The sequence below is a fragment of the Pleurodeles waltl genome, chromosome 2_1 (assembly GCF_031143425.1).
Source record: "Pleurodeles waltl isolate 20211129_DDA chromosome 2_1, aPleWal1.hap1.20221129, whole genome shotgun sequence".
NCBI lineage: Eukaryota > Metazoa > Chordata > Amphibia > Caudata > Salamandridae > Pleurodeles > Pleurodeles waltl.
Window position 1 is genome coordinate 65,642,154 of NC_090438.1, and position 13,985 is coordinate 65,656,138.

Genomic DNA, 13,985 nt, shown 5'->3' on the forward strand with positions numbered 1-13,985 from the left:
CAAAGAATAAATCTGAGGCCAATCTAGAAACAAAATATATTTTATATATGTTTCAAACCCAAGAACTTCGTAATCAGGTCAGTAGCCTTTTAAGTATAAATTCTTTGCAATATTCAGAGTTCTTTCATAGTTATCCTATGGAGGAATACAATGTTCAGCAAACACAGGGTTAACAACGACTTACAAGATCGAGCGCATGGAGCAAAGGTAAGTACAGGGCACTAATCAGAAACACACTAGCAGGTTCTACTGGGCAACACTGGGGCAGCCAGGAGCTGGGGTGCAGTAAGGCATCGGGTGCCCAATGGTTCAATATTGGGGGTTGAACCTCATAAAGACAGACTGCAGGTTCTGGCTAGGAAGCCAGTCAGGGACAACAAACAGGTAAGTCGAAGACTTGGGGTGCTCGGGGATGTAAGTGCACCTTTGGTCCTTTTCTCCAGGGCCCAGGGGCGACGGATGTAGGGGTGTCCTTAGGCATTGGTTTCCTTTGTCCAGGAGTACTTGCGGTCAAGGGGTCTTGTGTGCTGAGGCTACAGGCATTGTTCGGAAGTCCAGCCGGGCTGGACCCAGGGTGGACTCGAGCTCAGGGGGAGCCGGGGGACGTCGTTGGCACCGGGACCCACCTCATGTTGCGTCTGGGGCAACAGGTGCAGTCGTTGCTATAGGTGTTGGATTTCCTCTCACCACCAGGCTGCGGGAGAAAAAACCTGCATGCAGAGGCTGCAGATGACTTGGGTGAGCCCAGGAGACGGGACGCTCGGGTGAACTCGGACTCTGGAAAGCTGGGGTACCAAGTTAGCTGCTTCTTCTTTTCCTCTTCTGCAGGGGTGCAACTCTTCTTTGTCCTTGCTTCGTAGATTGTCGACATCTGAGTTCTAGAGTTCAGGGGTGCCACCTAAATACTCAATTTAGGGGTGTTACAGGGAGTGCCAGGTGGTAGCCAATGGACTGACCACCTTTAGGGTGACTACACCCTTTTTCTGACCACTTCCACTGGGAAGTGGGCAGAACCCTGACCATAGTGGCCTAGTTCCTTCTAAACAAGATAGAGGAATTTACTAAATAGTATCCACTTCAGCTCGTCCACCTTAGGGGTGGGACTGGCATGAAGCGGGCACACCTCCTAATCTGCCTCATTTTCCCCCTTGTGCTGCCACAAAAAGTGGGGTCAGGACAGGGGGGCTAGTCATCTCTACCATTTGGAGAGGCCTGGGTTGTATATCAAAGCTGGCTAGGTCTTTGAAGCTCCCCACCCTGGAATGTCCATCCTGCTCTGGACGAGATGTTAGCACCTTCGACCAGAGCAGGTCTTTGTTCTGGGCCTCCAAGAGCGTTGGCTCTCACCTTAGGGAGGCAGATCTCAGTCTAGAGTGACTGCATTGGTTTTGACCAGTCAGTGAAGACACCAGTAGCTGAATAGGTTTTCAGGGGGTGCAGGTTTTGGTGAATCCAACACTGGCATCAGTGTGGGCTCACCAATGTGAGAAAGTAGCCTCTTTCTAGCCTTGTTACCCCCACTTTAGGCCTGTTTGTGAGTGTATGTCAGGGTGTTTTCACTGTCTCACTGGGATCCTGCCAGCCAGGGCCCAGTGCTCATAGTGAAAACCCTATGTTTTCAGCATGTTTGTTATGTGTCACTGGGACCCTGCTAGTCAGGACCCCAGTGCTCATAAGTTTGTGACCTATAGGTATGTGTTCCCTGTGTGATGCCTAACTGTCTCACTGAGGCTCTGCTAACCAGAACCTCAGTGGTTATGCTCTCTCTTTACAAATTGTCACTAACAGGCTAGTGACCAATTTTACCAATTTACATTGGCTTACTGGAACACCCTTATAATTCCCTAGTATATGGTACTGAGGTACCCAGGGTATTGGGGTTCCAGGAGATCCCTATGGGCTGCAGCATTTCTTTTGCCACCCATAGGGAGCTCTGACAATTCTTACACAGGCCTGCCACTGCAGCCTGAGTGAAATAACGTCCACGTTATTTCACAGCCATTTTACACTGCACTTAAGTAACTTATAAGTCACCTATATGTCTAACCTTTACCTGGTAAAGGATGGGTGCTAAGTTACTTAGTGTGTGGGCATCCTGGCACTAGCCAAGGTGCCCCCACATTGTTCAGGGCAAATTCCCCGGACTTTGTGAGTGCGGGGACACCATTACACGCATGCACTACATATAGGTCACTACCTATATGTAGCTTCACAATGGTAACTCCGAATATGGCCATGTAACATGTCTATGATCATGGAATTGCCCCCTCTATACCATCCTGGCATAGTTGGCACAATCCCATGATCCCAGTGGTCTGTAGCACAGACCCTGGTACTGCCAAACTGCCTTTCCCGGGGTTTCACTGCAGCTGCTGCTGCTGCCAACCCCTCAGACAGGCATCTGCCCTCCTGGGGTCCAGCCAGGCCTGGCCCAGGATGGCAGAACAAAGGACTTCCTCTGAGAGAGGGTGTTACACCCTCTCCCTTTGGAAAATGGTATGAAGGAAGGGGAGGAGTAGCCTCCCCCAGCCTCTGGAAATGCTTTCATGGGCACATTTGGTGCCCATTTCTGCATAAACCAGTCTACACCGGTTCAGGGACCCCTTAGCCCAGGTCTGGCGCGAAACTGGACAAAGGAAAGGGGAGTCACCACTCCCCTGACCTGTACCTCCCCTGGGAGGTGCCCAGAGCTCCTCCAGTGTGCTCCATACCTCTGCCATCTTGGAAACAGAGGTGCTGCTGGCACACTGGACTGCTCTGAGTGGCCAGTGCCATCAGGTGACGTCAGAGACTCCTTCTGATAGGCTTCTTCAGGTGTTGCTAGCCTATCCTCTCTCCTAGGTAGCCAAACCCTCTTTTCTGGCTATTTAGGGTCTCTGTCTCTTGGGATTCCTTAGATAACGAATGCAAGAGCTCATCCGAGTTCCTCTGCATCTCTCTCTTCACCTTCTGCCAAGGAATCGACTGCTGACCGCGCTGGAAGCCTGCAAAACTGCAACATAGTAGCTAAGACGACTACTGCAACTCTGTAACGCTGATCCTGCCGCCTTCTCGACTGTTTTCCTGGTGGTGCATGCTGTGGGGGTAGTCTGCCTCCTCTCTGCACTAGAAGCTCCGAAGAAATCTCCTGTGGGTCGACGGAATCTTCCCCCTGCAACCGCAGGCACCAAAAAGCTGCATTACCGGTCCCTTGGGTCTCCTCTCAGCACGACGAGTGAGGTCCCTCGAATCCAGCAACTCTGTCCAAGTGACTCCCACAGTCCAGTGACTCTTCAGTCCAAGTTTGGTGGAGGTAAGTCCTTGCCTCACCTCGCTAGACTGCATTGCTGGGAACCGCGACTTTTGCAGCTACTCCGGCCCCTGTGCACTTCCGGCGGAAATCCTTTGTGCACAGCCAAGCCTGGGTCCACGGCACTCTAACCTGCATTGCACGACTTTCTAAGTTGGTCTCCGGCGACGTGGGACTCCTTTGTGTAACTTCGGGTGAGCACTGTTTCATGCATCCTCGTAGTGCCTGTTTCTGGCACTTCTCCGGGTGCTACCTGCTGCTAAGAGGGCTCCTTGTTTTGCTCGACGTCCCCTCTACCTCCTGGTCCAATTTGCGACCTCCTGGTCCCTCCTGGACCACAGCAGCGTCCAAAAACGCTAACCGCACGATTTGCAGCTAGCAAGGCTTGTTGGCATTCTTTCGGCGGGAAAACACTTCTGCACAACTCTGCAAGGCGAGAGGGATCCGTCCACCAAAGGGGAAGTCTCTAGCCCTTTTCGTTCCTGCAGAAACCTCCACTTCTTCTGTCCAGTAGAAGCTTCTTTGCACCCGCAGCTGGTATTTCCTGGGCATCTGCCCATCTCCGACTTGCTTGTGACTTTTGGACTTGGTCCCCTTGTTCCACAGGTACCCTCGACTGGAAATCCATCGCTGTTGCATTGTTGGTTTGTGTCTTTCCTGCCTTATTCCCCTAACACAACTTCTTTGTCCTTTGGGGAACTTTAGTGCACTTGGCACTCACTTTTCAGGGTCTTGGGGAGGGTTATTTTCCCAACTCTCACTATTTTCTAATAGTCCCAGCGACCCTCTACAAGGTCACATAGGTTTGGGGTCCATTCGTGGTTCGCATTCCACTTTTGGAGTATATGGTTTGTGTTGCCCCTATCCCTATGTGTCCCCATTGCATCCTATTGTAACTATACATTGTTTGCACTGTTTTCTAAGACTATACTGCATATTTTTGCTATTGTGTATATAAATCTTGTGTATATTTCCTATCCTCTCACTGAGGGTACACTCTGAGATACTTTGGCATATTGTCATAAAAATAAAGTACCTTTATTTTTAGTATAACTGTGTATTGTGTTTTCTTATGATATTGTGCATATGACACTAAGTGGTACTGTAGGAGCTTCACTCGTCTCCTAGTTCAGCCTAAGCTGCTCTGCTAAGCTACCATTATCTATCAGCCTATGCTGCTAGACACCCTATACACTAATAAGGGATAACTGGGCCTGGTGCAAGGTGGAGGTACCCCTAGGTACTCACTACAAGCCAGTCCAGCCTCCTACAACCAATACGGGATGTTTAATATCAAACATCCCTATATTCAGGAAGCCATTGTGTAGCTGGGAAACTTGAAGTGACCAGTGTCCAGAATATGTATTAAAATGGCTTAGTTGTTCACTTACTATGTCTGGGAATTGACAAAGACATAGCAGGGGCATATCTGCTCATGCAGGTATGCCCTCACATGTCATATAATGCACCCTTCCTTGGGGCTGTAAGGCCTGCTAGGGGGTGACTTACATATATTACATGCATTGTTAAGATGACATGGGACAGAGACTGTGTGCCATGTTGTGTTTTCAACTTTGTCTGCACCCAGACACTCAGCCTGTGATGGCAGCACTGTGTGCACCAGGTGAGAGGGACAGTGAGAAGGTCCCTGAGGGTGGCACAATTTGTGCTGCAGCCCTTGGGGACCTCCTTTAGTACCCCCGGCATCAGAGGTGCCATTTACTAGGGACATACAGTGGCATCCAAAGGTTTTGCCAATTTTGAAAAATGACTGTGCAGTTTTGGGGGAAAGCGATCTGGCACTGGGGACCTGGTTAGCAGGAACCCAATGTACTTTCAGTCTAAATTACACCAGAAACCGGGCAAAAAGTGGGAGGGTGACCATGTCAAAAGAGGCACTTCCCTACAATATTATTTAAATTTCTAAGTAAATGCAGACCCCTGAGTAGGTCTTGTGGACCCCCAGGGGTCCCCAGACCACAAGATGGAAATCACTGTAGTAATATAGTAATAGGTGCCTGTGCTGTCTTGGACAAGCCCTAAAGATGACCTAGTAGCTGTGAAAGACAAGGGGACTCATAGATTGTCATTGAACAATCCTGGTGTGCCACAGGGAATGGCTGTTTAGCATCCGGAATGATAACATCTTGGAAATGGACAATTTTTATCTGGCCAGTTTACTCTTAGCACAAAAAGACACCTGAAGCCAGCTGAGTAATACTTTGTTTTGGAAATGTCACTAATCCACAACCTAAAGTATTACCCTATATATTGAAAATGCTGCAAAATCATTAGAGGCCGTCAGCATGCACCAACCAAAGTAACTCACTGGTCCATGCGGTGCAGGTGAACATTGGACACCCTTGTGACTAATCCTTGGACGCCGCTGCCATTTTAATGACATTTGTTGGTTTTGCCAAGATTTCTTATGTTTTCATTTAAAATTGCTCAGTAAGATGCAAGGACTTCTTTCTCATCCCAAAGTAACTGTTCCCATTCTTGCGTATGCACATTTCTTCTTTCTGTTGTTTAACTATTATTCCTCCGGGGCCTATTTTCTCCAATGCACATTATATTGTTTATTCTCTATTTCTCAAGTTACAAGTTAAATTATGTATCTTTATATTTTTTCTAACTTATTGTGTAATAGGTTTTGCTGGTTTTTTGCTGTATCTCTTTTTATCTCCAATACCTTCTAAGAGTAAACATTTAACAACAGCCCACAAGAACAAAAGGCAGTGCAAGAATACATTTCAATAATCTTTGTTCTGTCTGTATGGGGTTCCCCTGACTTGGGAAAATGACTTTCGCACCAAACATCTTTCGCCACAGCCCCCCTCAGCCTGCCAGGTAGCTCATTTTAAAATATTATTTCAATCCCTTTGGGCATTCTAATTTTTCCCCCCAAAACTATTTGTAGACAGGATTGGAATCTATATATTATGGGGTTTAACGAAACATCTGAAACTTATTTTGGGGCTGATTTAGGGTTTGGTAGTCGGAGGTAAGTCTTTTGGTATGGCAGAGCACTTTACCCCCCCCATTCCAAGGGTCCTCTGCCAGCCAAATGTAGAGCTGTCCGCCAGCCCCATGGACAACTCTAAACATTAACAGGAACTGCTGTCACAGCGCTTCCTGTTAATGTTATAAAGATTTGATGGATGGCTCCATCAAGCAAGCGGACGCCCATCAAATTTTTACAACATTTTATTTTTTCAAAAACAAACTCTCAAAGCAGAAGTTTGCTTTTGGAAAAGTAAAACTAATTTGCGCAGCCGGGTTAGAGGTCTCAGTATGACCATGTATAGGAAAAATAAAAGAGTATATTTAACTATAGAAAAAATAAAGTATATTCATTTTTTATATATTACTTTAAATATAAAACCAAAGAAAAAACACCATAAGTTTTGTAAATTAGTTTACTCAAATTAATTAATTGTTCTGAAGTTTTAAATAAATACATTACCCATAAAGATTTTTTTTTGTTTTATTACCTATTAAAAGTGATGTATAGAAAGTAATTAGAAGTAATTTGATTTTATTTATTTTGAAACAACATTATTTTTTACATTTTTTTATTGAATAATAAATATGTAAAATGTATTTGAATTTTAACTATTTAAAATACTTTAATTTATTTAACATTATTTCCTATGGGGTTTTGTTAAAAGTCTCTTTTTCCATTATTTTCTATGGAGCTGTGTTGCGTGTGGTACCAGTGGTTGGTCATGTAAGGTGCCGAACTTATTACTTTGACAGTAGTAACTTAAACTCATAAACTTGGCTCCATCTCCTTTTTCAAAGGGGTGGAGGGGTGGAAGTTACAGTTTTTGATAAATGAATGTGATGTGAATCAGCCAGTAGCATGCACCCCCAGTAGGGATGCGCCAAGCTACAAAGTGTTTATTTTATTGTGCTTTGAGTATTTCTCACAAATACTAGAATTTCTTGCTTATAGTTGGCAACATTTTCTCTATGTCAGCTTTTGCATTAAAAGTTGGACTTTGAAGACCATCTTATTTTTTGTTGCAAGAATATAAAGCTGGCCAACATCAACCCATGTTCAAGGGCACAAGAATATTGGTTTGAATTTAAGTCCAAAAAATGTCTTCTTTTTGTGTAAAAACTATGCAAATACTTAGGCATACTAAGACATTATGAAGCTTTGGTATTCCGATGATACAGAACCATTATGCTCAGCAGAGCCTGATTCAAGTTCTTGTGATGAGTGTTTGGTATTATATTCTGAGGGATGGTGTGGCATGTTAAGGCCTGTTATGGTATGTTAGAATTTGAAGTGGCTTGAGAGTGGCCTGATTATGGCATGGTATGTTGTGTTTAGTTAAGATATGGTATTCTTTGTGATGGTATGGTATGGGGTTGTATGGTGCATTAAGTTAATACATGGCAAGGTATGGTAAGTTATAGTATGTTTGGCATGATAAGGTATGTTACATTAAGATATCATGTGGTATTTTATGCCTGGAACGGTGCGTTAAGTCATTGTATAGTATGTTGTGGCATGGTAAAGTATGTCACTGTTTGATACATTCAGTGATGGTATGGTATGTTATGTCACGGTATGATGAGGTTTGTTACTTTATGTCATAGAATGTTTTGTTTTGTCTTGGCACAGATCTGGCACGTTAAGTCACGATATGTCAGGATTGGAAATGGCTTGGAGTAGTGTAACATGTGATAGTTGTGTATGCCATAATATGATGTGTTACATTAAAACATTGAATGGCATGTTAGGATTTGCAATCACTTGGCATGTTATTATATAGCATGGTATGGTGTATTGATGTTATGGGATTATATGATGTGCTATGTTAGTGTACGGTATGTTTGGTCATGGTATGTTTGTCATGGTATGGTTTGCAATTTTAAGGTGTAGTTTGTTATGCCATGATACAGTGTGTTACGGTCGGTCATGGTTTAGTATGTTATGTCATATTATGTTATGGTATTAGATTAAGTCATAATATGATATGTCCTGGTGTTTTACAGTGGTATGTTAAAGCATACTGTGGTATGTTAGGATTTGGAATTGCTTCGAATGGTATATTTTGGCAGGGGTATGACATAGTATGGCATGTTACTGCAAGCCCTGGTATGCCATTTCATGGTATGGTATTCCTTGGTATGGTGTGTTACCTAAGGCCTTAAGTAAGACATGGTGTGGTGTGTTACATTAAGACATGAGGGTGTGTGTTACGCCATTAACACATGATGTGGTGTGTTATATAACAGTGTGTCATAGGGTGGTGTGTTTACTCATAATATGGTGACCCATGGTATGGTGTGTTACGTTAAGACATTAAAACATGGTGTGGTGGGTTATGTCAGGGTATGGCACCTCATGCAGTGGTACGGTGTGATACATCATGGTATGGGATGTCATGTCATGCTATTCCATCGTGTGGCGAGTTATATCATGATGTGGCATGGGTGTAGAGTTAAGTCATGGTATGGTAAGTTGAACCATGGCATGGCATAACATGGTCGCGATCTGGTATAGTAAGTTGTGCCGTGTGTGCAGGGCAGCAACCAGACCATCCTTAATGGCTTGCTTCCTTCCCGCGTAGGTGCAGACTGCCTCATGGGCATCTACCTCCTCTGCATTGGCGCCTTTGACCTTAAGTTCCAAGGGGAGTACAACAGGCATGCGCAGGCCTGGAAGGAAAGCAGCGAGTGCAAACTGGTGGGATCGCTGGCCATGTTGTCCTCCGAGGTGTCCGTCATGCTGCTGACCTACATGACCTTGGAGAAGTACCTCTGCATCGTCTTCCCTTTCAGCCACTTCCGGGCCGGCAGGAAGCAGACGCTCTCCACCCTGGCGGCCATCTGGCTGCTGGGCCTGCTCATCACCGTCATCCCCTTCTGGAACGAGGCCTCATTTGGTAACTTCTACGGCAGGAACGGTGTGTGCTTCCCTCTCCAGTCGGACGAGGAGGAGATGCCGGGAGCCCGGGACTACTCAGCCAGCATATTCCTAGGTAAAGCGTGTCCCAGTAGAGGGGGGTGGGACCGATGTTCGAAATATAGACTTAGATTTCTGCTCAGTTTTTGGATTTTTTGGTTGCAGTTTTATGTAGCATGGATTCGACATAAAGGTAGTGTATCGCATTACATGAGCACCAGTTATATTACACAAGGATGCATTCATGTTTTTTAGGCACAGGAAGATTAAGTGATTTGCCTATAATCAGAGGATGTTGAGCCGACGCCAATACTCAAATCTGGTTCCCCAGTTACCAAAGTCGGCAGCTCTGGCTGTTACACCACATCCTCTCTCCAGTTGGGTGGATTACTCATGATTGAGACCTTTCGGGCCCAGCAGATCGCCCCTCCTCAAAGAGAGAGTGCAAACAACCTGATAAAAGAGAATAGTTTGCACTGGGTTGGCATTATGGGCCAGATGTAGAAAGCATTTTACATGGCGCAAACTGCGCAAATCGCAGTTTGCGCCATGCGAAATGCCGTTTGTGATGCACATTCACAATTTGCGAGTCGGTACCGGCTCACAAATTGTGAATGCGACTCGCAAATAGGAAGGGGTGTCCCCTTCCTATTTGCGACTCGCATCGCTATGCTAAATTGCTTTGTGACCTCGAATGCGGTCGCAAAGCAATTCGCAGTTACCACCAGTGTCACACTGGTGGTAACCCATTCGCAAAAGGGAAGGGGTCCCATTGGACCCCTTCCCCTTTGTGAAGGTTGCCAAAAAGGGTTTTTCAGAGCAGGAGGTGGTCCAATGGACCACTGCCTACTCTGAAAAACCGAAACCAAATGGTTTCGTTATTTTTTTATTTTGCAACTCGTTTTCCTTTAAGGAAAACGGGCTGCAAAATAAATTTTAAAAAACTGCTTTATTTAAAAAGCAGTCACAGACATGGAGGTCTGCTGTCTCCAGCAGGCCACCATCCCTGTGAGTGCAGGGACTCACTATGGGGTCGCAAAATGCGACCCACCTTATTAATGAGGTGGGTCTTTGCGACCCCATAACAACTCGCAGAAGGTGTCTGAGACACCATTCTGCATATAGTTTTGCGACTCAAAAATTGCGAGTCGCTCTGAGTCTCAATTTACGAGTCGCAAAACCTAATTTTGCTACATCTGGCCCCTATGTTATCTATTTTGCGACAGACCTATAGATCTACTTACTCTGAGAGTTAATAGCATACATGCCAACATCACAGGAAAGTAGGAGATTTTGAATAAAATAACAAAATCGGGGGAATGTGTTTTCCCCATTGACTTCCATTGAAGCAGAGGCAATTTTAGGTAGAAGACAGCCAAAATAAAGCCAATTATAGGGTAAAAAATTGGGAGTTTCCCGTCTGAATTGGGGCTTTCGGCATGTATGGAATAGAAAGATGAACAATCAGAACAGATACGCTGTCAATGAACTCCATGATGGGAGGGTACCTGCGTTGCAAATGGACTCTTGAAGGTAACTCTTGAGATGGCTGAGAAGGCGGATGTATTCCTTCTAGTCATGCACTGTGCATACTGTCAGCTACCTACAAATGCTTCCCTCTTGGTCTCCAAGGGTTGGGGAGGATTAGCAGTAGGCGCCTAGACCTGAGATCGTCTGAACGGACTCCATGGATAGTTCAACGACTTGGAGCCAACGCAGATGCATATGGGGTAGAGAACTATAGGATTTCTGGCAAGATGACTGAACCAATCAGCTGGACACAGCAAAAGCCTCATTTTGGAGACACAGTCGCTCTTGCTTGATTTTCTTCCAACAAATGTCTGCGGCATGCAGCAAAGAAGTAGACGTGACCCCTTCATTGATGTGATTTGCATAGTCATGCACAGATTTCAGGTTTTCAAGGCCCATGTATTAGTAGCTAATTCATTTGTGTTATTTTCTTTGCATGCTAGCACCTGAAGTCCTGTTTTCATCAGATTAACAGGACCACAAATCCCACAATGCAAAGAATATATCTGGACCGAATTAAGGTACTGGCACATAAACCAGGGAAACCTGAGAGCCCTAATTGAAGGGAGAATCAAAACTGACCACCACTATGATTACTTTCCACACTTGAAAAGTTCTTTTTACAGATAAAACCCTTTCACCATGGTGGCCTCAACAATGTAAAATGATACGGCATTGAAGCTAGAGGTAGAACATAAGTTTTGTGAACTTTTTCAAAATTGTAGGATGATATTCTCTTGTTTGAGGTCAATGAAAAGCCAAAAGGAGGCACAGTCAGGTGTAATTAAAGTTGAGGTTGAAATCCAGATATGGACAGACTAGGAGGCATATTTAAAAGCCGCTAGCACCACAGGGCGTCACTTTTTGTGACGCTCCAATGGCGCAATACCATGCGTCATATTTACAAAGGGGCATTATGCCACTTTTTGTGGCTTAACGCCACCTTTTAAATACGGCCCCCTCACACTCAGCACTTTGCGTGTAAGGGACGTGCAATGGGTGTTGCTGTGGGAGTGCGACAGCAACACCCATTGCATTATGACGCTGCTCCAGATTTACACGTTTTCGTCAACCTGAGGCAGCTCCAAAATCTAACGCCACCCCAGGGGTGGCATTAGCATGGCGCAACGAAGAAAAATGCTTTAATTTCTCTTCATTTTTTGCTCTTTCTGTGTGTGCTGCATTCTACAGCACATATAGAAAGAGCAAATCGCCATTTAAGATTATTTTTGTGCAGGAAGGTGTCCCTTCCTGCACAAAAAAATTTCCCCCTCAACGCAGCCATCCTTGGACTACGGTGCAAGGGTTGCTGCGTTAGCGCAAGGCAGCAAATTTAGCGCCGGCGCTGGGGGAATTACATTGGTGCACCGTATTCTAGTAAATACGGCGCATCCCTGCGTTTTGAAAGTGACGGTGGACGATGCTGCCAAATTTGCCACAGCAACACAAACCATCATTTTCTGTTAAATCTGTCCCTAGGTTTATCATATATGTCTGAGGAAATATGTTCCATGAAAAGACAATGGAACCACAAGAGTATCAAGAAGGCCATGGAATGGCTGTTGGTGGAAGCCTGCCTCTGCAGTGGTTGGAAATGGGAGTCTTCGTTCCAGACTTTTACCTGCTCCTCCCATCGCCTTTGTGTGTTTAATATAATGCCCTAAATTGGCCAAAGGTTAAGGGCGTAGCTTGGCCAGTAAGATTGGGGGGTGAACTTCAATCAGCCTGGCACATAGGTGGTCGTTATGTACATGGCGTGTGGCCCGCCATGCCAGGATGGCGGGCCACACCGCCACATAAAGAACCCCAAGAGGGCCACCATCGGCAGCTCTCACTCACCACCAGGCTGCCTCCGTCAGGCAGCCTGGCGGTGGTCGGAATCATTATCCGACAGGCAGCGGTGCTGCCCCTCTGATAATGATTCCTAAGCCACCAGCCTTTCCCTGGCGGGTTTCCCCGCCAGGGAAAGGCTGGCGGAAGGGGTGCACTTGGCATGGGCAGTGCAGGGGCCCTGGTGCAGTGCCCCATCGCGCAGGTCCGGGCAGTGATTTGCGCAATGGGTGCAGCTGCACCCGCCGCACAGAGGCATTGGCAGCGGCTCCATGTGGAGCCGCCGTCAGTGTCGCGGCCAGGCATTCCTGTGGGCCAGCCCACAGGAATGTTCTTTATGCGGCCGGTGGGGATCCGGGGACGCTGGCGGTCAGTAGTTTGATCACCAGCATGAACACTGCTGTTTCGACCGCCGTGCTCATAATGAGGGCCTTAATGTTAAAGTACATTATACAACAAGCAAGAATGTGGATTGGTAGGGCTAGTAAGTGAGAGAAAGCACATTATTTTGTGAAATAATTAACGTTTTTGAAGTCTTTCCAAACAGAGAGAGTGAGGGAGTATGTATGCATTTTTAGGTCTGTGTGAGTAAACATTGCTGGTGAAATTGGACAGACACTGCACCATACCCGACTGAAAGCTCCTGCACCCAACTATTTATCAAAAAATACATTTATTGGGGGGGCAGTGTAGCACCCCAAACAACCCCCCCCCCCAAAGCTGCATCCCTGCCAAAGATACGTTCAGACATAGAGCCTGTGTTTACTGTGCCCCTGGAACCACACTACACCTGACTGATGAGCTCCAACGAGGGTGAAAACCATTCTTCGCTACTTCTGTTCTGGTTCGTGGAGGATCTGGCCTGGCAGTTCGAGGTGGACTGTTCCTAATGGAGCAGGGTCAAGACTGATTTGCACGTGGCTCTGTCCAAACTGAGGTGTCATGTTGGGTAAAAGAACAATGGGTTATGAATCTACCTGAGTGATTACCAGTGGTTAGACTTATTGCAAGTTTTTTTTCCTATCATCTTTTGTGTGTTTAATGCACTGCCCTAAGTGGGATGGGTATGCACAGACGTGGATCTCGTGCTCACTGTGATAGTGGAACTGAGCTACAACTAACTGATAAGCCCAACTGAGAGTGTAGCTAGTCTTGAATTTGCATGTGTTTGTGTTCAGGGAGGACCTGGCCTGGCAGGCTGGACTGTAGCCATTGGAGTGGGGTTGAAACTGATTTGCATATGGCTAGGTCCAAACTGAGGTGGCATAGTGGTGAGATGAATGAAAGGTTAAAATGCTACCCTGAGTGATTGCCTGTGGTTAGACTTATGGCAAGCATTCCTCCCATCAGCTTTCGTGTGTTTGATATTAACGTATCCTGAGCCTGGATATGGACAGGTTTAAAAGTGAAGGA

At 45.9% G+C, this 13,985-nt stretch overlaps 1 protein-coding gene across 1 annotated transcript in view; it reads left to right on the forward strand.

The window, feature by feature from the left end:
- The window catches only part of LOC138261292 (relaxin receptor 1-like), a 682,359-nt gene that overhangs the window by 649,923 nt on the left and 18,451 nt on the right, over positions 1-13,985 (forward strand). The window contains exon 15 of the mRNA XM_069210109.1: positions 8,878-9,288. Coding sequence (XP_069066210.1) covers positions 8,878-9,288 — 411 coding nt within the window. The remainder of the gene's footprint in view (positions 1-8,877; positions 9,289-13,985) is intronic.